Source organism: Neurospora tetrasperma (genome assembly GCF_000213175.1).
Source record: "Neurospora tetrasperma FGSC 2508 unplaced genomic scaffold NEUTE1scaffold_3, whole genome shotgun sequence".
Classification (NCBI taxonomy): domain Eukaryota; kingdom Fungi; phylum Ascomycota; class Sordariomycetes; order Sordariales; family Sordariaceae; genus Neurospora; species Neurospora tetrasperma.
The window spans coordinates 1,582,745-1,603,701 of NW_009799101.1; the positions used below are offsets into that span (position 1 = coordinate 1,582,745).

Genomic DNA, 20,957 nt, shown 5'->3' on the forward strand with positions numbered 1-20,957 from the left:
TCACCTACAACCAAACACTCACCCCGCGCCTCCCGTCCTCTTTTCCACAATTGCCCTTGCCCCATTATGTAAAAGTCGAAAAAGGGTATTCAAGTACTTTGCGAAGCGCATAAAAAATAACTCCGCCCCATCGTATGTAGCCCATATAGAAAAAGAAAGAGAGAAAATGCCAATGATGATATTGAGAGAGATCCGTCCGCGAGGAAAGAAGATTTCGTCATCAAGTCGCTGAAAGGCGTTGTGATATGTGTGTCTTCATCGGCGTTCGAGATATCGAAAGAGATCTATAAGCTTTTTGATTGACCGAGACGCGTGCGTTGGTGTAAAAGAGAGAAAGACAGCGTTGAAGAAACCGTTTCAGGCGTGCCACAAAATTATCGTCAATAGTTAGTTAATGATGATGATATGTCGTCGTGTAATTCGTCAAAGATCTCCCGCCGATTCCGGAAAAAGTGGGTTTTCCCAAAATCCAAAAGATCGTGTCTATAGTTATCGAGACAGAAAAGGAAGAAAGTCGCTGAAAAAATGTGAGCGGGCGAGTGTCGACGGACATTGAACCTGATGAAAGAAGATTCTATCATGTAGTTCAGTCCGTCCAGCCTTGTTGGGAGCCGATGACGGCGAGAGCGATGACGGCGCCAATGATTATTACTCCGACAAAGGACATACCAGTGTTGAGTCTTCGCCACCAACGCGCGCTGAGATATCTCGCTTCCTCCATAGGGCTGATGGGGTTGATTGAAGTTCTGAATCCGAGCCTCGACTTTGAGCGGTCAAAGGGGTCTTCGGGGCTGTGGGTACCCTTTTCAAGCATCTCGCTTTTTGGGTTAGGGGGCAACGGGAGAAAGGCAGCAATCATCCATGCTAATATACAACACATCTGGTTAGCAAAAGGTGAAAAACAAAGGATCCATCGCCATTACGAGGCAACTTACCAAAAGGCATGATGAATCCAAGAGCAAAGAGCACAATCTGGATGTTACGCTTGCCAGTGACGCCGCTATCAGCAGACCAGCTCGTGGTGGGAGGATCCCAGACATCGAAACGGCTGTGGCGGCGGTCCTGTCGAAGGTGTGGGGACCAGATGCTGGAAGTCTTTTCCCTGAGTGTACGGAAAACATTATGGTCTGTTGGTGCAGGTTGGATCTCCATGGAGCCATCCGAGTTGCGTTGGCCTTCTCTCGCGCGCTTGCGGGGGCTAAAAAGTTCCATAGGGAAGTTGTCGGAGTTTGGCGATCCACTGTGTCCAATAGCAGAGCTCGGGCGGCTGTCACCAGCGTCTGACGCGGACGAGGACAGCAGACCGGCCCAGCGGTGTTCGCCAGATCCATAGTAGACCCTTGCCCAGGCAGGAATGGAGTTCGTGAAGCTGTTGGCCCGGGACGGGCGCGAGCGGTGGCTATGGCTCGAATGAAGATTACGGCTCCCGCTCGAGGTGCTGCTGCTATGCTGGAGAAACGAGGACAAGCCTGATCTTGAAGGGTGAGAATGCAGATCTGCAATTCCATCACCGTGCTCATCTTGGTCACGAACCATGCGAATCGGCAGGGAACCACCTCGAGAATGGGCAGCCTGGGGCCTGGCGACACTGTCACTTCCGGCACTTTCAGGAGGTGCTGCGAGGGACGACGAAATACTCTGCATCTGACGGCTGTGCGTGGAACCACCCCACCCGCCAGTGCTGTTGCGGTAACGGTGCTGGCTGCCCATGACGGAGTGGGACACAGGGCGTGAAGAGCCTGGCTCGCTGCCGTATTCGTCTTCGGACATAACCGTAGACAACTGTGAGCTCCATCGATCTGGTGGTGACTGGGTCATCGGTGGTGGACGGTGGATGATGACAGTTTCTTGACCGGAGGAGGAGCCGGCCGATGACCCGGATGGGGATGGTACCGACCATGAAGTTTGCTCCCTGGAGGACGTCGGGAAGCGAAAAAGGACCGGAGGCGTGAGTATGGCCGGAAGAGGCGGTACTGGTGGGGCTCCGATCGAGGAAACGCTTTGAAAGGAGGTGGAGCGGGCTCGAAGGTTCTCACGCGATCGCTGCTTGTAATATCCAAACTTTTCCTGGGACCTCTTCTTGGCTGGCCTGAGCGGTGGGACGCGGAGACTTTCTTGTGAATAACGGCCACCGGTGGCTACAGAAGACGGCGTCGAGCGGGAGTGTACGACGAAGTTCTCGTTGCTCTCTGAGCTTCCGGGTGGGCTAGCAGAAGGTGGGGCAGTCGGCGAGGAAGCACCGATAACTTGCCAGTTAGCCGGGCCTGATGGAACGCGGGAAGTCCCCGATGGAAGGCGGGAGGCTTCGCTTTGCGCTTCCCAAATCGACCGAACGGAAGGAGATGCAGCGACCGGCGAATCCCCGACAACTCTCCAGTTTGATTGAGCGAGGGAAGATGCACCTGGCGATACGGGCGAAGAGGTACCTAGAACTTCCCAGTTGCCGTGGGTAGAGGATGGAGCGCGCGATGAAGCCCCCGGGCTGCCAAGAACTTCCCAGTTGGTTGCTTCGTTCTGAGGAGAGATGGGTAGGCTATCGGAGGATTGGGGTACTGAGGTGTGAATGCCGTAAACCTTGTAGTTGGTCTTGTCAGATGCGATAGTAAGACCAGAGACACCAGAGATACCAGATGTAAATGAAGGCTTTGGCGCGATAACCCTCGAGGTAGTCGGGGTCAAGTTGTTGTCGCTACGCGATTCGTTGGATGCTACTTCTTGTAACGGAGCAAGGGGCGGGTCGATCGCAGGTGAGTATTCGTGCGTGAGATCTGCAGTATGGGTAACTCTACGTAGACCACCGACCATGCGGTTGCCAGAAGACGTTGAAGCCAAGGGCACAGAACCTTGTATTAGTTGGGTGGTAGACGAATCAGGAGATTGGACAAAAGATGCGGCAAGATCAGATGGAGCAGGTTCCCGGGCGGTAAGTGTGTTACCCGAGAAGGGGGTGCCGACGGTAAAGGGGGTATCGATGCTGAGAGACGTGCTGGTACGGTCATCACTCGATACGTCGACCGACGGGCGAAACGAGGACGTGGCTGTGGATGAGGAAGGGATGACGGGGGCCTTGACGACGTCGGCAGGGTCCTCGTCGGTGGTGACGATTCTGAAAGTCTTGTCCGGGTTGAGGGCAATGATCTTGCGCTGTCTGGAGAAGGACCGCGGGCGAATCGTGGGTGCAGGCGAGGCTGAATCGCGACGGCCGCGACGAACATCCTGGGTGACAATGTTTGATGCAGACTGGGTTGCGGCAGCAGCGTTGAATCGGGCAATGCTTCTTGAAACATCGGACAGCCTCCTGGGCAAAGGGGTCGGGCTGGTTGAATCTCGAACAACGGAGACGGTGGAATGGCCAGAAAGTCGCAATCCTGAAACTCCTTCATCCTTGCCTTTTGCCAACAACGACAGGGTCGACGTCGTAGCCGAGGACAATGCGGAACCCAAGCTGCTGGTGGCCGTCTCGCTGACGGCATAACCCTCGACTGCTACCTCCTTCGAATCGGGACCTTGGGTGTGCTGACGCTCCTCGCGCTCCTCGTCCGAAGCCTCCTCGACCAATGCAATGGTCGGGCGTCCGAGGCGGTCATCGCTGGAATTGCCCGAGCGGCGCCCGTCCGCGCTCGAGTTGGAGTGGTAGACGGATGACGTCTGGCTGTCTCGGCGATCATCGTCGTCGGCAAGTCGGGGCGGCGTGTAGGGGACAACGCGGATGCCGGTTGCAGCGGTGCTGGTGGTGTTTGTAGTTGTCTGCGAATGCGATCGTTGGTGTTGATGGTGCATCGGTGTTGATGGGCCATGCCGGCTGGGTGGCGCCGACATGGCTCTCTCCTGACTTCTGATACACCCGGTGCTCGAGGCCGGGATCTAGGCGATCCTGTGAATCCACTTTCTACGTCAAAGCTGGTGCGATCAGGACAATTCCATGTGCGATTCATGCGGAATCAGCCTTGTTGACGTTTAGAAGCAGTGGGGCTGTCTGGCTGATGTAAAACACAAGATGGCCACAGAACAGAAGAGGTGTATAAAGAGGCGCAATGCTGCTGTTCCTGTCAAGCAATGGACTGAAGAAACTTGTTATCGTTGTTGTCGTCGTCGGTAGTGGGATGACACTGGAGGGTGGCGGCGGTGAGGCTGTAGTATGGTGGTACTAGCAGCTGTGGGCAGGTAGGTAGGTAGGTAGGTAAGTGGGTATGCTGTTGTGGTGGTGGTGATGGCGATGGTTGAGGCAATAATATAAAACATTAACAGTAAAGCCAGATGACGATCGATAGCGTATCCAAAGAGTGACCGGTAGCGTGGGTAACCGAGAGAGCGAGTTTGGCTTTTGGTAAAGAATGACAAGAAGGGGAATTCCCTTAAAAGAGAGTGGAAAAAGGATGCAGATATCAGACAGCCATGAGGGTGTGTGTTGGTGGTGCCCGTGGTGTTGGTGTGTAGCGCCTCCTTGCTGGATGCTTAGTAGATGACGACAAGAGGAGTCCCGTCTTGGGTCGAGACGGGGACAGGTCGGGTCGCTGGCGCCAAAGACCAACAACGTGGTGCAGCAGGTGGGCTAGAGGGATGGTAGTGTATGTACGTGTGGAGGTGGAGGTAAGGTAGTGAGTGTGTACCTATACAGACAGGTGGAGGATGGAAAAAAAAGAGTGGCAGTCGCAACTGAAAAAACGACGAACGGGACGCAAAATTCAAGTCTGAATCCGCGGCCAGGTCGTGTGTCCAAGTCGCAGTTAGTTCGTTCTCCAACTGAAAGGTCTCCTACACTCACACACACACAACTTCTACGACAGAAGGAGCCCTTTCGCAAACACGCCTCAGAGAGACAGAAGGACGGGATTCGGACCAAAAAGAAGGAAAAGGAGTAGCAGAGGGAAGAAGGAATGGAATGAACAATGGAACGTCCGTGCCGTGTGGAAGGGCGGTCCACTGCTGCCCTGCCCGCCTACTGCCCGGATGAACCTGCCAGGACTTGCCAGGAGCCAGTGGTGTAGCGCGGGATGGCCGGGGTGGCCGGTAGCCCGCCGAGCCCGCGTGGAGAAACAAAACCTGTCGAGTGGGTCCGGGGCTCTTTCAGGGCTTCCATTGGCTGACCGTGCCTGCTAATCACTCGCAAAAATAAGAACTGCGGTTGCATTCTGTGCTGCCAGTGCGCCGAGAGCGCTGCAGCCCAGCAACCATTGATGCGCCTGCCAGGGAGCACCGCGATATATCAACCAGTGAACATGTCCAAGTCTGAGAACAAGTGGAAGGACAGCCGACCGACTGCAGCATGCAGTGAGGCAGGCTCAGCAGGTCATACTACCTTACCTATCAAAGGAAGCGGGAAAAAGCCCAAAAAAAGCCCCTGGTGCCGTGACAAAGTGCAGAAATGGCACCAGGTGTCTGCCAGCTTGACAAAGTCTAATTTCGCGTAACGACATGTCCGAGCGCCATGATAGGGCAGGCGCCTGCAATAAGCTGCAGGTTACTAACTGCGAGCTGGGGTGCTAACAAGAAGTCGCCGAGGAGGAAAGGCATCGCGATGGCAGCACCCAGCCTTTCATATCGATTCCCCTTGAAGAATGTGAGCAACTGTCCGGACAGGCTTATATAATACAGTGCTGGTTTGATAGTTGGCTTGCTATCTCGGTACTCTAGGAGTGTACACTGGCTGAGTTGTCTTCTGAATTGTCTCAAACCGTTTAGATGGCCAGGTACCGATCCAAAGGGGGTCAAACAGATTCAATACAGCCTATGTGTGTATGGCATTTGATTTGGGCAAAAGCATCCTTACAGTATGAAAACACCTCTGAAAGTTGATCCGAGGTCTCAAGCTGACAATCAACCAGACCTAGTGACTTGTCCGGACTTTTTCACCACACCTTCTCTTTACCGAGTTGAGCACTGACCCCATCTCTACACGTGTAGTGTACTGTCCCCGTTCCCAATTCCACTGGGCCTTCCTGACCAATCTCGGCTGCCCTTGGACTTCATCTCTGGGGTTGCGCTCGGTCCGGGGTGGGATAGGGCATGGACTGGAAAGCATGACGAACGGTAATGGCGTTCATCATGTCTCTCCATGCTCGCCAACACCACGATGGAGTTCGCTTCGTCCTAGTCGATCGCTGCCGCAAAACTCAAACAGATAAAAGCCTATCAACTCCCGCCCAGATCTGTCCCACGAGATACAGCTGGGCTCGCCAGGCACAAACTGACGTTGCCTTGTCGCGAAAAAGGGCAATGGGGCAACCTTGATTCGCCAATGAGGGGTCCACAACCACGAGCCCACGCGAGGTTCCTTGCCATTCGAAACACAAGCGTCACTGGCGACATCCCTAAGGCGTTTGCTTTGAGGCTGAGGGCTACACTAGACAGTTGGATGCACAACCCAGTTGATGGCGCGAACAGTGGAGGGAGTACATAGTAGTTACTGCATAGTAGGTATGCTGTGGTCCAGACGGACTGGTTGGTTGCTGAGTTAGTTGACTGGTTTCTTTTCTTTTTGCGTGTTTTGTTCCTGATCGGCTGTACCCCTGACGGACACGTTGGAGATGCGACGAGTACGAATCAAAATCCAAAGATGCCATCCTCCTTCCAAGACATGCGGAAGCGCATTGTTTTTTACGGAGGTAATATGCGTGAATCAATGTATACCTCACCAATGTACATCTCACCGAAAGACATAGGAGATGTGCTCGGTACATTCGGAATGCTACCAGTATACCGGTAGACCGGTACCAATATCAGCGGCCAATATACACTGGACCCCGAATCCACTGATCGGTCGGATGAAAGACGGATGGAATGTGAAGCCATGCGGCGGATGGAGGCTCAAACCTTCTTCTGACGGCTACGGCCCGAACGTAGGGCACTTGAAAGAAGAATCGCAATGCCCAAACAACAATGCTAAAGTCAGACACAATGCCGGTGGGGCAAACCTTAACTTCGCTACAACTACTTACATTCCAGTCCCCTTCTCCTCCACCAGTGCACAACGCAACAGGAACCAAAAAGGAGACGGGTCCCGTAACCTTCGTCTGGACTCGTGAACTTATCTTCAGCCCAAGGCCCACGGAGATCGGCATTGACACCTCACTACTGCAGGAACAACAGATCTGTCCAGTTGCCTCTTCACCACTCCCGACTACTGTTTCAACAAATTCTCAAACGCGGCTACTGTAGCTGACTGAACGTCAAAGCCCGACCCGAATTCTTGACAGCGGCTCCCGACAGGCGCGCGAAAGGCGACCGACATCTCGGCATCTAAAACGAGCTGTGCATACCTCACAACACCTCCTCCATTCATCTTCTCGAACACGAAACCTGCCTGCTGCCGCGCCTGCTGTACACCACCTTCGGCCTTGCTTTCCGGCGGCTAACGCTTCCGAACTATTTGGAGAGAAAAAAAGCATCTCGACATTCTCGGCATTCAACAGCCGCCTCGGCGCGCGTAATCTGTAACAGCGCTTAAGCAAAGACAGGGATCGAGGATCGACGCCAGTACCACCATATCACCACCACGTTGGAACTGAAACCTCCGTTGTTGTCGACTCTTTCCTATTCGGCTTCCTTCAGATCTACTGGGTAACTGAATTGTACCGCATCGAATCGAATCGAGCACCCTCTGCTTTTGCGGGCTGACCCGAACGTTACCACTCTGATTGAGTCTATCCTTGGGCTGTTCTGAAGCACCTATTCAGTTTGAAGTCACATCAGCCTGGAAGTCCTCAAATAAACAAGCGTTGAGGAAAGGATGGTGGCATTCTCAGAAATGTTTCACAGGCTTAACCCCTGGTCAAAAGGTATACTCATCTCGCTCGCATTCACTCACTTACTTACTTACCCCTCACTTTGCTTCGCCTTACTCACCCCTACCTACCCACACTACGATACACCATCTCACCACATTTGACATCCCCAAAGTAAACAAAGCTAACTCAGAAAACAGATAGCAACCCAATCTCCACCACGACCGCCTCCCTTCTCCTCGTATTCTACGCCCTCTCATACTTCCTCCCTTTCTACCTCTCCCCGCTCACCCGCCCTTCGCCGACTCTCTCTCGAGACAACCCCTCCGTGATCCGGGCCCGTATCCGCTCCGTCTGCATCTCTTGCTTCTGCTGCTGCCTGTCCACCTTCCTCATTCTGCTATACGTAGCCGATCTCTCCGTGCCGGATGGCCTTCACTATCTGGGGTTGTGGCCTTTAGGCCTCACCGAGTCTGCTAGGGCCCTGGGCCTGACGGCCTTGTTGTTCGCTGGTCCGCTGTTCTTGTATCTGGTGGTTGATGATGGCTGGAAGGACTGGGTTAAGGGATATCCGGTGAAGGAGCTGTGGGGGGACATGCTGACTTGGAGGAATATTGTTGCTGTGAGTTAGATTTTTTTTTTTTTTTTTTTTTCCATTTTTTCTTCTTTCTTCCCTTTTCCTCTTGTCCTCCCCTTTTATCCCCTTCCCAAGCATGCAACTAACCTGAGGGGAAAAAACAGGGCCCTCTAACAGAAGAACTCCTCTTCCGCACCTCCTCCGTCCCCCTCTTCTTGTTATCTTCCCTCCCCGTCTCCCGCATCATTTTCTACTCGCCCGTCATCTTCGGTCTGGCGCACGTGCACCACTTCTACGAGTTCCGGCTTCAAAACCCGCGCGTTCCCGTGTTCGCCGCGCTGTTAAGGTCCGTGTTCCAATTCAGCTTCACCACCTTGTTCGGGGCGTACGCGACCTTTGTCTTCATCCGCACCGGCAGTCTGTTGGCCGCGTTCGCGGTGCATGCGTTCTGCAACGGCATGGGATTGCCCAAGGTTTGGGGGCGGGTGGAAAGGTTGGATGGAAGGGGCAGTAGGCTGGTGTGGACGGTGGGGTATTATACGCTGTTGGTGGGAGGGGCGGTTGGGTTTTGGAAGGAGTTGTGGGCGTTGACGGAGGGGGGGAATGGGTTGGTGCCTAGGAGCGCATTTGGAAGGTGATGCGGTGATGATGAGGCCATTTGAGGTGTTGATATTTGGGACTATTTGGCCTCTACCATAGACAGACGCCTTTGGTCGGGTTTTGCTTTTGGCAATACCGCTGAAAGTTTTTGGTGTCGTTGTCTAGCCGACGATGTGTAGTGCAAGATCAAGGGCAGCCATCTCGCCTACGTGGCCAGATGAGAACTATGAAAATAGTAAACTACTTCTGTATGCGTTGATACAATGTGTACTGGCGGGAGTCTTTTTACGTCGGGTTTGAAAGGTGTGCATCAAGCGTCAGTAAAGATAGAACCAGCCAGCTAGCGAATGACGCCCCAAAGGTCGAGAATGTTGCTATCGGCACGGAAGTGTCTGAAATTCTCAACTTGAACGGCTTCAGGCCCTGTAATTGCCATCGCAAGACCGAACAGACCTTACAGCAAGCGAAACCGCGGGTCACCCAAGCATGCATCTCGTAGGCAGAACCATCGTCTATTATCCATCACCTCATTAAATATACGTATCTAGTGCTCCCGGACAAGGCAAGTCTCTTAAAGTAACCAAACATAAAGATGCCATTGACCGCAGCAGATTCGTAGAGATGGAGCACATATACCCCTTCTCTGTCCCACAATCATCTATCATTCCGCGAGAAAATTCGTCCCACATCTTTGTCCCTCTTTTGACCAGATCCGATCCGTCCGCCGTCGCCTTCTGTCCCGAGTGAGTTTCTACCGACCCGATCCAGCAGAAGACTAACGCCATTAACCAAACGCATATAGAGACACACACGCGGCACACGACACACATATGCTGTTGTGATGTGCTTCCATGGGCCGACCAGGACCAATAACCAAACCAACCAACCAACCACCTTTCACACCCACCCTATAGAGAAATGAAGAGAAAAAAGACACATCCAATTCGGTTTTGTCCACACCTGCTTGCTTGCTTGCGACTCCCTAACACCTTAGGTTTTATTCCCTGTGCAAATCCTTATAGATAGCGAGAGTAGGAAAAACAACAAGAAGAGTCTGATGCGAAACTAGATCAGTGTACTAGAGGATTTCAACAGGTGTTTATAAGCATTGTACAGGGAAATAAAACCAAAATGAAAAAGGCGGACAAAAGTAGACAAAGGTATTTTTCCCTCTGCAACGAAGCCCGTTTCTTGTCTAGCGCCCGGTAAAGGCGGGAAGAACGGTGGGGGAAGAAGGAAAAAGGGGGGGAGGAGGAGGAGCTGAGGCCGAGCTGGCAAAGACCGTCAGTGTTACATCCGCGCAATACTCCGGCTTGCACAGTCTGTCACGTTCCCGCCACAAGGCGGCAACGCGCTTCGCTCGGTACTGCTGCCCCCAACTCCGCACCGGTCTGTGAAATCAAGCATTTGCCGCATCCCTGTTGCTGGCCGCGCTAGCGCTCATGGTAGGCTGAGTGGTAGGCAGGATCTGGGAGACCTTTTGGCGGGTCTTTGACCAAGTGTAAACGAGACCAGAAACGAAGCCGACAAAGATGGCGGTGACACTGCCAAAGGTGACGGGGGCGTCGAAGAAGATGAGACCGCTGATGGCGAGGGGAAGCTTGTTGAGAGCGCCAACCATGGAGTAGGTGGTCGAGGAGGTGACGCGAATGCACCAGGCCGAGCAGTACGAGATGAAGATGGCAGCGAGACCAGAGTAGATCATGCCGATGAAAAGGCTGTTGCGCGTCTCGACGGGGAAGTTCTTGATCAAGTTATCGTTGGACCAATCCTCGAAGAGCAGGGAGAAAACGATCAGGACGGGAATGGTGAGGAGGTTGTTGTAGAACATGGCTGAAGTAAGAATTCCGTTAGTAATGTACTTTGTCACCACACAAATCCCGGCCAGAGCCACTTACTGTCATAGTCCTTGAAGTTCATCTTCTTGATGACCTTGCGCATGCCCAAAAGGTACGCGGCGGTGCAGAAGACGTTCATACCCATCCACGCGTAGCCGGCGTTCAGGGTGGAGATAGCATCGGTAGCCTCGGCAGTGTGACCAACGCCCTCGACGGCGGCCTGGATATCGGCCCAGGCAGCAATGACGGAACTGAGGACCATCAAACCGAAGGAGAGCAGAGCCATGGGGGTGACGCTGCCGCCGAACCAGAGGACCTCACCGTAGGCAACAACAATGATGGTCAGGTTCTTGAAAATGGTGTACACGGGCACGGAGAGGAATTGAAGCGCCTTGGTGCTGGTATAGATCATGCCCACGAGCAAAAGCGAGATAGGGAACCCTGTTGCAGCCCTGTGTCAGCCAACAGCTCCAGACTTCCACAAGGTGAAACAAGTGGAAGGCTTACATTTCTTTGCCTTGGTCGAGTCGAAAGCAGCGAGGTTCTGGAACATGCCCAGCTGTTTGCAAATCAAAATGGCGGCAGTACAGACCAGAGACTGCCATCATGGAGGTATTGTTAGCGTTCTCTTCTTTTTTTTTTTTTTTTTTCTCGTCCGGCGGTTGAAGCCTTGGGGTGTGCGTGTTTGTTCCGGCTGACGTACCTGCACAGCAAGGTAGAAGAAGTTGAGGTTCCATTCACTGCCGGACACAACGTATTTGTTGACAACCGTCATGGAAATCGACGAAAGACAGTAGGCGATAATCGAGGCACCGGGACTGTGGTCAATCTTGTCGAAGTAGCCGCCGAAAGGACCAGCTTGTTGAGGGCGGTTTGGCTGCGAAGACGATCTCCTGGCCAGGAAAGGGTCCTTGTCGGTCGAACCCCGACCCTCGGCGGGGCCCAACTCAATGTCTTCGTTTCTCTTGTTGGCCATGGTGTGCTACTGACGGGAATTACGTCGATGTGGTGAGAAAAAGACAGGCGGGTGGTCCGGTAGGTAAAGGGAAAAAGTTGTAAGTTGCGAAATGCAGCGACGGTCGAAAAGACGGGTCGGGTGGGATGCGCGCGGGCTGACTTGACCGCCTTGGAACGAGCGAAGCGAAGACCAACAAGGTACCGACCGACCGTTATTAGTCGGTGCGCTAGTCGCAAAAAGCCGTGCAGTAGAAAAGAATGAAGGTGGATGCGGCCGTTCACGCTGATACCATTCCAGAACCGAAAACGGATATCCTGAGCCTTGCTGGTTGCCAAGAGCAGGAAGGGAACTTGGGAGATTCTACAGGCAAGTCCTATGTAGTGTATGAGCACAGAGCGCCGGCGACTTCAGACGCGTGTCAGAAAAAGGGTTTGGAAGAATTCGGGCCTGTCAAGTTAAATTGCCAGATGCGAAACCCGCCCGTTCTCCAATCAGGCTTGGCACCTCGACACTCCAGTGGCCCGCGCTCCCCCACACAACCCCTTTTCCTTGCCTCGACTTCCCTGCCTGAGAGCGGACACTGTCCCGCAACTGTCACTTTGCCCCTTGTCACCTGCCAAGCCGTGAACCGTACCCCTTAAGCCTACAGCATCCTGGACCAATCAGCCTTGAGCATCGCCATCAGCTTGGTCCATGAGGCTATTCCCACTCTCGTCGGTTGATGGAAAAAAGCAAATACAACCAAGTATGCAGGGTGTAGATCAAAAATGCTACTACTATTTACTACCAAAAAGGCGATGGGCGTGCTCCAAGACCAGCACTATAGAGTAGCCCGCCACCCTTTCAATACGACTATAGACATGAAACGAACCGTGCAAACTTCAACCGTCTAATCCCCTCATCTCTCTTCCTCCACGTCCATCTCGTCGTCCCCTTCTGCTTCCCCCTCATCCCTTCATTGTTTTGTCGCAAGTTCTTCTTCCTCCGTCCCGTTGCTTTTCACTCGCCCATTTTTATTTCGTCTTCTCATAATGCGTTGGCTCAATTCATGTACCGCGTCCGCTCTGCGCCTGGACAACCTCACAAACCCTTCCGCCGCCGATACCCTACTCTCGTTCTGTACCAACTCGTTGCATAGTCGTGTCGTCTGTGGATCACAGAAAAGGGGGGTCATCTCTCTCACTCGTAAACTCATTCGAAGCCAAAACCGATACCAAAAATGAATGACAAGCCGAACAAAAGAACAACCAAACCGATTCAACAATAGAACAACAGAAGGTTAACATTCCTCATCCCTTACACACATAGAGTGAGAGAGAAGAGATGTAAAGTGTTGTACATAGCCCATTCGTGGCGCTTACCGAGCTGTAAGGGCCGAGGAGCCGAGATGTGTGGACACTTTTTTAGGTGCCACGCAGCGGAATTTGATTATCTCTGTATAGCAAAAATCGAATGTTAGCGACTTCAGTGCGCCATCATCTAGTCCAAAGATGGCGGCATTCTTGACTTACCCGTCCACGTCTGGAGTTGTTGTTGTTGCCTTGCTCCTGCATGTATCCCACATTTTGCTGCTGGGGCGGCATGCCAGCTCCGCCTATAGGAGCAGACCCAGCGTTGTAGCCGTAGCCAGGAGTAGGCATGCCCATGTTCATGCCGAATCCAGGAGCTGCGCCATACGGACCCTGAGGACCACCAGGTGGCATGTTAGGCATCTGGGGTGCACCAGGCGGCGGCTGAATCGGGCTGCCGTTGGACATGGCAGCTTGAGTGCCGCGATACTGGTCGATCGAGGGGCTCGGGGTCTGGAAACCACCAAACCCGGCGGGCATACCGGCCGGGTAGTAGTTGTTCATGGGAGGTGCGCCGCGTGCCATCATGCTCTGCTGGTACTGCATTTGCTGGAGAGCAGCGGCGGGGGCCATCGGCGCGGCGGCTCCACCGTACATTTGTCCTTGAGGGACGAAAGCAGGGAACTGCTGGGGGATCTCCAGGCCCTCGCTTCTAGGAATGCCGAAAGCCATGTCATTGTAGTTGGGGGCGCCGACATTCAATGGGTTATAGTACTGACCCGGTCCAGGGGTAAACTGACCAGGTTGCTGCTGCTGCGCCTGCTGTGCCGGCTGAGGCGGCTGCTGCTGCTGCTGCTGCTGCTGGTTTTGCTGCTGATGTTGAGGAGTCTGGCGCGATGTAGGGCGCTGCCTTTCACTATTGTTGCTGTTGCTGCTGTTATTGTTGGTGTGCTCACGAGCGTTGTTTCCGTTGTTGCTGTTGCTCCCACCGCTCCGAGTAGACAATCCAACTTCATCCATCAATCGCTTATAACCCTGACCAGGCTGCGCCTTGATGCGAATCAAGACGTTCTTCACGTTTTCAACAACCTGAGTCCGGATGGTCTCATCAAAGAAGGGAGTAGTCAAGACCTTGAAGATGAGCGTCGCACCACATGCGTGATCGCTGAGGATTGCCTCCAGAACCTGGTCGTTCTGAGTGAAGAACAAAGCCTTAAGAATAGTGTCTCTGGCATCAGCCTCCGCCTTTTGGTTGATCACCTTCAGGACGGTCAGGTACGCGACCTTGTGAGTGCACAGATGCACAAGGTAAGGAACGAGCTGCGGCGACAAAACCGTGCGGCGCTGCGGGAACGTGCAGGTATCAAGGAACCAAGTCAGGAGTAGGGCACCGTTGGCGTTAGTGGCAAGCTGTACGCTATGCAGGGCAATGGCGGCTGCGAGCATCCGCTGCTGATCCTTGGTAGCATGATGACTTTCCAGGCATGCCCTCATAGCACGAGCGCCGTAACGGCCTTGAGCAACCTCCCACATCTTGCTGAGCATGGTCTCAAAAATGAAGTCATTGTAGGGAGGGCCGAACTTCAGGCAGCCCTGAAGGACGTAGTTGCCATACTGATCAAGGAACAAAGGGATCGTATAGGGACGCAGGTTCTCAACGATGAGATTCAGCTGCTGGGGCGTCTTGCAGACATCGATGATCTTCTGGGCAGCCCAAGTACCGTTCTTGTGTACGCCAATCTCAGCCATATGGGGTGCAATCTCAGCAAGCATTTGGTCGCGAACCGAGTCAGAGCAGTGCTCAAAGAGCTTCTGGACAACAGTGTTGCCAAGGTAATCCGACGCCAGCTCGGCAATTTCAGGAAGCATCTCGATGGCAATGTTCTCGATCTCCTGCTGAGACAAGGTCTGATTATCAATGCGCTTGCGGATATCACGGAGCTTGGGAGCGTCGTGAACACGGGTGTGGGCGGGCTCCTTGATGGGGGGGATCTCATCGATAAAGTTATCGAACTGAATAGCGTTCTGGAGGTTGGCAGAAGTCTTGTACTTGTCCTCCTCTGTCGCGCCAAATTGCTGGACGATGTTCAGGATGTCGGCGGTCATCTCAGAAAGAGGTGGCACAGTGGGGGTGGTGTTTCCGGCCAAAGGTGTTGGGGAAGCATTACCAGATGCGCCAGTGCTGCCGTTTTGACCATTTTCTTGTCCCTTAGCAAACGGATCAGGGCTAGGGGAAGGGAAGGCCCCATCGTGGCCGGGAGTGTTGGACGCAGAAGGCGGCTTGGCAAAGTTGATACGAATGGGACCAGCACCAGGGAAAATCTCCTTTCCGTTCATATTGGCTTTGGCGTTGATGGCACTGTCCACTCTTTCAAAGTTGACGAAGCCGCAGTTCTTGTGGGTCAGCACTCTGGCGGAGAGAATAGGGCCGTACGACTTGAACATCTCAGTTAGCGTAGAGGTCGTGGTGGACGTAGGGATGCTGCCGAGCCACAAGGCGCTTGTTGGGCCCTCCATGTTGGGCTCCTCGGCGCTGAGCAAGCCGTTGTTGTTGCGGCTGTTCGATCTGCCCAGCGTCAGAGCAGCAACGGCCTGGGGCAAATCTTCGTACTGTCTCTCCTCCGGCAACTGAATGTCGGCGGCTGTGATAGAAGCGTCAAGCCGAGAGGGAGTTGGCACGTAGTTACGAAGAATCCGGCTGGCAGGAGTGTCCAGAACACCGGCTGTCCTGGCACGCGGACGGGCAGCTTGAAAAGCCTGTACGGCGAGGTTATGCTGTTGGATAGCTGCGTTGGTGGCGGCTAGTTGATCCTGAAGCTGAGCGTATTGGTTCTCCATGATGGTCAACGGATCTTCATCATAATCATCTTCCTCGTCAGCGTATTTATCCTTGTTGTTGACTGAATAAGAACGGAACCTGTTTGCGGCCTTGGTAAAATCGACATAGGTTGGCATGTACGGGGTGGCAAGCTGAGCGCGAGGAGGTTGCGGTGTCTCGGCCAGGCCAAGGTAGTCCAAAGTCCTCATATGGACATCGTTCTCGCCCGCGCCTTCACGAGAGAAGTGTGACTGAGTCGGAGAGCTGGGGTTGTTGGAGGGCACACTTGCGATGCTGGCCAGAGTGTTGCCTCTTTCACGACCAGTAGGCGTCCAGCTGCTGAAGATGGAAACGCCGAATGGCGAGCTTGTGCCGGGTACCTGGGCGAACGGGCTGCGCTGAGGCATGGAACCAGCCCTCAGCCTGGAAAGAAGCGTTGAGGCTGACCCCTCAGCTTGTTCAATGCCAGGAGAGGGAGACTTGAACGGCGTATGCGACGGAGAAGGGCGCGAGGTCTTTGCAGCCAAGGCCGGGATATTCAGCATGCTATTGACCCCGGCACCGGCTGGAAATCTGGACGGCACGGTGCCGGCACGAGCACGCCGAGTCTGGGGCAAGCTGTCCGGAGTGGGCAACTGAGTGAAGTCCGGGAAGCCATCGGTGGGCGACTCCGGGATGTTCTCTCGAAGAGGGGTCGAGTTGCCGCTGGTCGGGGGTCCACCCCATGGGTTTACCGGCAATCCCGAGATGCCTTCCTGGGCTTGGATTTCGCGGGCACTACATTGCAAGGCGGGGTCAGCGGCGCTCCAAAACCATCAGGGCCACTATTGACTTACCGTTTTGAAAAGAGCCGGCCAGAGGACGCCATATCGTGAGACGGCGAACCATTGCCTGACCGTGAAGCGCCAGCCATCTTGGAAGACGACAGGCCGAAAGGAGAGCGAATGGCACCGGCAGAGGTCGGATCATTCGGCGATGTGCTTGTGGGCGAACCGGTTCGAGTCTGAAGAGAAACCGACTGCGGCGGGAAGCCGAGCGACATATGATCGCCGGGTCTTTGGTTGGACATTATTGATTATTTTTTATCCAGCTCTCATGGGAGTTATTGACAACTTTTTGTGGTTTCCAGTCGCGTCCACGCGGCTACCAGGCCTTGGATACCGGACAAGAAGCTTTTGACGAAAGCTCAAGAGAGGTCTCGTCTCGGTCGAGTCTGATTTCCGGCGGGGCGGTCAAAGGCGGTGTGGGACGAAAGGCTGGACCAACGTCGACGTCAAAGAGCGCCAGGCGCGGGGCGGACAAAAGCCGTCCAATTAAGCAGGAATCTATATCAGACAGAGGCTGACCTGAGCGAAGGAGCGTCGCTCGAGGAGCCTTCTTGTGAAGCTCGAAGAGGGAATACGACGTCGCAAAGATTTGTTGCAAGGGGCGATTACGGAGTCGGTGACGAAAGGTGCCGGGATTTCTCTATCGATACTTGCAAACTCTTAAAAAGTTTGGCAAGGTTGGGAAGTGGCTTGGGGGAATTTTGGTAAGTCGACCTCAACAAGAAGCGACAGGTTGAAGGGGAAAAGAGGAACCGAGGGAAGAGCTGAGTCGACCTCGTCGGCGGCGGCTCAGATGTTGAGTTGAGGTAAGCAAACTGGATATTCCTGGGAGACCTTTCGAGGCAGGCTGCCCTGGTTTTGCCTTTTTTTGCCAAGGTGGGATTGGATCGGATAGCAACTGCGCCCGGGTTGTGGTGGACTTGTGGTGCGGAATGGTGGCTCGTTGTCGGGACGGTCCTACACCAGAAGCTATGTGTGGGATGGTGCGTGTGGACTTTTTTTTCTCCCCTTGTAGCGAGCGAGAGTCAATCCCCCGGCCGTTCGCTCGTGTTCCGTCGCTTGTGCTTGGCTCACGCCCGGCCTCGTCTCAGCTCAGCGGAGGGCTGTCGATTTTGTCAACCGTCAACGGCCGTCGTCTGGGTTCACGTTACTCCGCCGGGAGAGTGGATCCGACAAGGAGAGGCAAGGAGGGGGAGGGAAGTGGAAGTTAAAGGCTGCTAAAGAATATACAGGCCCGGGGTCATTAGGAGGAGGGTTTCGAGCCTGGAGAAGAGGACAGCGATTCTGATTAGAAGAGGAAGGGTTGTGAGTTACAATGCGAGAGAAGAAGAGATGGGACTGAGAGATGCAAGGTTGAAAAGGAGAAAAAAGGATCAAGTGATGCAGAGTTGAAGTCGAGTGCCGGCTGCAGGAAGGTGTACACTAGGTAGGTCTACTAAGAAGCACCGGGTCACGGCACCTAAACAGTGAGGAGGGGGGGTCGAGGATTTCATCATCCCATCAAATCTGACACTGCAACTGCGACTGCGGAACCACCACACGCTCCCCACTGACATCCTGCCTGCCTACTGTATGTAGGTGTGTGTACAGAGAGACCTCCGACACCTCAGCCCAGCTGGTCCAGGCGAGATGGGTGGAAGGCGTAACGGGAATAGAGGAAAGTGGGCTCGCTGGAAACGCAGCGTCAATTTGATTCTGAGTGGTGGATGGTGGGGGGGCCGGGGCCGGATGTGAAACAGCCTTCAGTTGGAAGAAGTCGGTGCTTCGTGCTTTTTTCTCCTCCGCTTGACACCATATACGATCTGCTGTAAATAGGTAAACTTGACTCAGCACTATCAATTGCAGGCTCAGCTGCCTGTAGTTGCATGGAAGGCACCGAAAAACGCTCGTCATGGGCTCACAGTTCTTCTCTCTCCGCGATTCTCTTCCGGAGCTCTCACCGCCTTCTACAACAACAGCTGCACTCACTTGTTGTCTTGCTTGCCATTGGCGGAACAAACCCCCAATTGAATGAACAGCTGTCACGAGCCTGACCTAGTTCCCAGCAAGAAAGTCCGATGTCAAGTTAAGGTTGCGCAAGTTGCCGGCAGCGGGGAACTCAACCTTATGCCCACCTCGCTGAGCCCAATGAACCAAGTCACTGTTGATGTTGGGGAGGGATCCTGAACTTCGATTCCCCTCATGCCCTGGACTGTCCAGCTTTGCCGGGCTGTTAGAAGCGGACGCCCCTTTTGTCAGCAGAATTTCAGGTACTTACCCTCAGGTCCATCGGAGACGTGAGGTGACTGCGTTTCCATGCTGCGAGCTACATACCTAAGCGTCTTATGCATGCTTAAGTTGGGAGCAACGGGGACGAGGGGACGGGTATCATGCTTCAAGCTGTAAGTGGACAGGATGGGCCCGGGCGTTGCTGCAGCTACCCACACGCGTCCCGAAGTACACCCCCTCACTCCCCTCTTGACCCAACCATTGCGATAGAAAGCTTACAAATTGGAAAGAAATGAAGAGTCTGGAGAAAAAAGAGTCCAGAATTGAACTTTAGTTTTCTTCTTCTTCTTCTTCTTCTTCTTCTTCTTCTTCTTCTGTTTTCCTTTTCCTTTTTGGTTGTTTTGTACATATCTGGAAGTTGGGTTTCTGGGAGGTACTATACTTGGTCTGCTTGATGGTCTGGCGGGAGTGGGTAGAGGTATGCCACACATCAAGTGGTATTCTCAGGCACAGAAAGCTAGGGACTGCCGCTGCCGAAGATGCATCTTGATTGGTGGATGCGTGACAGGTACCCGATCCCAACAGGTGACCAGCATTGACAGAGGCGGCCAACATGTCATCAAAGCACACCGAGTTACTAGAAGCCAAGATGATCACTACAGTGCCGGATGAACATGTACATCGGTATGCTCGCCAGCCATCTGGCTGTGCCTGATAGAAAAGCAGAGCGTTGATGTAAGTATGAGGGATCTGTACCAGGTATGCCCACTGATGTCGTTTCTAGAAGAGCGGGAGGAGCTTCTGTCTCATTTGATAGGGCAATTTACCAATTATCCAAGAACTTCTGACCGACGAGACTTGTGCCGAGACGAAACAAAGACATCTCTGCCATGGACAGCGAACACAGTGAGTCCCATAGACCCCTCGATGGTTGATCGCCGACAGCGGCCAACGTCTTACCTACGATATCTCTTGGGTAGACAAAGTCGAGTGTCTTGACCTGGTTTTGTAAGTCAAGCGCCGTTCACACCCTCACCCCGCCTATATGCGCCAGAATACCCTGTCATCCCTGCGGGCTCCCTTCTATGATTCCTTCATCGTTCCCCTTTCATCGTGTTTTACAAACCAACAAAAGGTGAGAAGCAACGATCTGCGATCTGCGAGAGCAACTGAAACACCGAGTTCTCAAGCGCGGCCCCCTAGCAACAGAGTAGTGCACGAGCCATTGAATGGCTCACAGGTAAGGTAGCGTTCGCTTTCAGACAGAAACATCCCTCAAATACTCCTCACTATCTGGGCTCTCTTGGGAATGACGACCCCTCGTGCATCCTGGGGTCTAGTCCCATTATAATTCCCCGCGAACGGGCAGATCTTGAGAATTTGACTGCGAGTTCTGCTCTTCATTTGCCGCCTGGTTCTTGAATTTTCATCCCGTACCATCGCAATCTTCTGCAGGTCGTCCTCAAAATTGAACTTGCGTGATTGGTCCCGAAGACCGTCCAAAACACCGCTCGGGTTGTTGCCGCTGTGTCCTATATTTCCTGGTACTCTTGCCGGTTTTCTCACGACATCTGGAATCCGGGCACTTCTTTCACAACCCAAAGACTACGTCTCGAAATGGGGCAAAATCTAAAACTTTCCGAATAACATACAATTGCAATGCGTCGTAATTCTCGATTCGCATTCAATTATGACCGCAGCGTTTCACCTATCGCTTCTCCCTGCTTTCCGCATCTCTTTCCCCCGCATTGACAAGGCGGATGAGACTCGGGAAAGTCATGCCAGGGGCATATGTTGACATCCAGGGCAGGTCTTAAGAAAGCCGACTTGCATAACAAAGAAACACTTCTGTAAGGTACGGTATGTTCCACATCAATGGTTTCCACTGCCTCCTCCTAAACATCGATAATCTGATTAGATCTTGCGGTTGAGGTGGTTCCCAAGGCCTTCAGCTAAGTGATCTTCCGGGAGTTGGTAGCAATATCAATTAATAACCCCAATGATATTGAGGTTTTGAGGTCCATCCGACTCCAGATTGAAGAGCGTTAAAAAGCCATAAAACTTCTTGCTACACACATTTGTTCCAGCAGTCCTCGCAAAGCAGACCAACCTGCAACA

At 53.5% G+C, this 20,957-nt stretch overlaps 4 protein-coding genes across 4 annotated transcripts; 1 reads left to right on the top strand and 3 right to left on the bottom strand.

Annotated features, from left to right (window-relative positions):
- Positions 1–519: 519 nt before the first annotated feature.
- Positions 520–3,943, bottom strand: NEUTE1DRAFT_81294 (uncharacterized protein; the record flags this gene model as incomplete). The annotated part of the gene is made up of 2 exons (XM_009852398.1): positions 520–864; positions 936–3,943. 2 exons carry the CDS (start codon positions 3,817–3,819, stop codon positions 587–589), a joined length of 3,162 nt encoding a protein of 1,053 aa, XP_009850700.1.
- Positions 3,944–7,729: 3,786 nt separating this feature from the next.
- NEUTE1DRAFT_121990 (uncharacterized protein) lies at positions 7,730–9,043 on the top strand (the record flags this gene model as incomplete). The annotated part of the gene is made up of 4 exons (XM_009852399.1): positions 7,730–7,778; positions 7,925–8,346; positions 8,466–8,908; positions 9,001–9,043. 4 exons carry the CDS (start codon positions 7,730–7,732, stop codon positions 9,041–9,043), a joined length of 957 nt encoding a protein of 318 aa, XP_009850701.1.
- Positions 9,044–10,273: 1,230 nt separating this feature from the next.
- On the bottom strand, positions 10,274–11,755 carry NEUTE1DRAFT_129504 (GDP-mannose transporter; the record flags this gene model as incomplete). Its single annotated transcript, XM_009852400.1, has 4 exons — positions 10,274–10,734; positions 10,800–11,180; positions 11,247–11,337; positions 11,443–11,755. The coding sequence occupies 4 exons, from the start codon at positions 11,713–11,715 to the stop codon at positions 10,301–10,303; spliced, it is 1,179 nt and encodes a 392-aa protein (XP_009850702.1).
- Positions 11,756–12,844: 1,089 nt separating this feature from the next.
- On the bottom strand, positions 12,845–16,873 carry NEUTE1DRAFT_146166 (uncharacterized protein; the record flags this gene model as incomplete). The annotated part of the gene is made up of 3 exons (XM_009852401.1): positions 12,845–13,129; positions 13,209–16,581; positions 16,641–16,873. 3 exons carry the CDS (start codon positions 16,871–16,873, stop codon positions 13,055–13,057), a joined length of 3,681 nt encoding a protein of 1,226 aa, XP_009850703.1.
- Between the last annotated feature and the right edge of the window lie 4,084 nt (positions 16,874–20,957).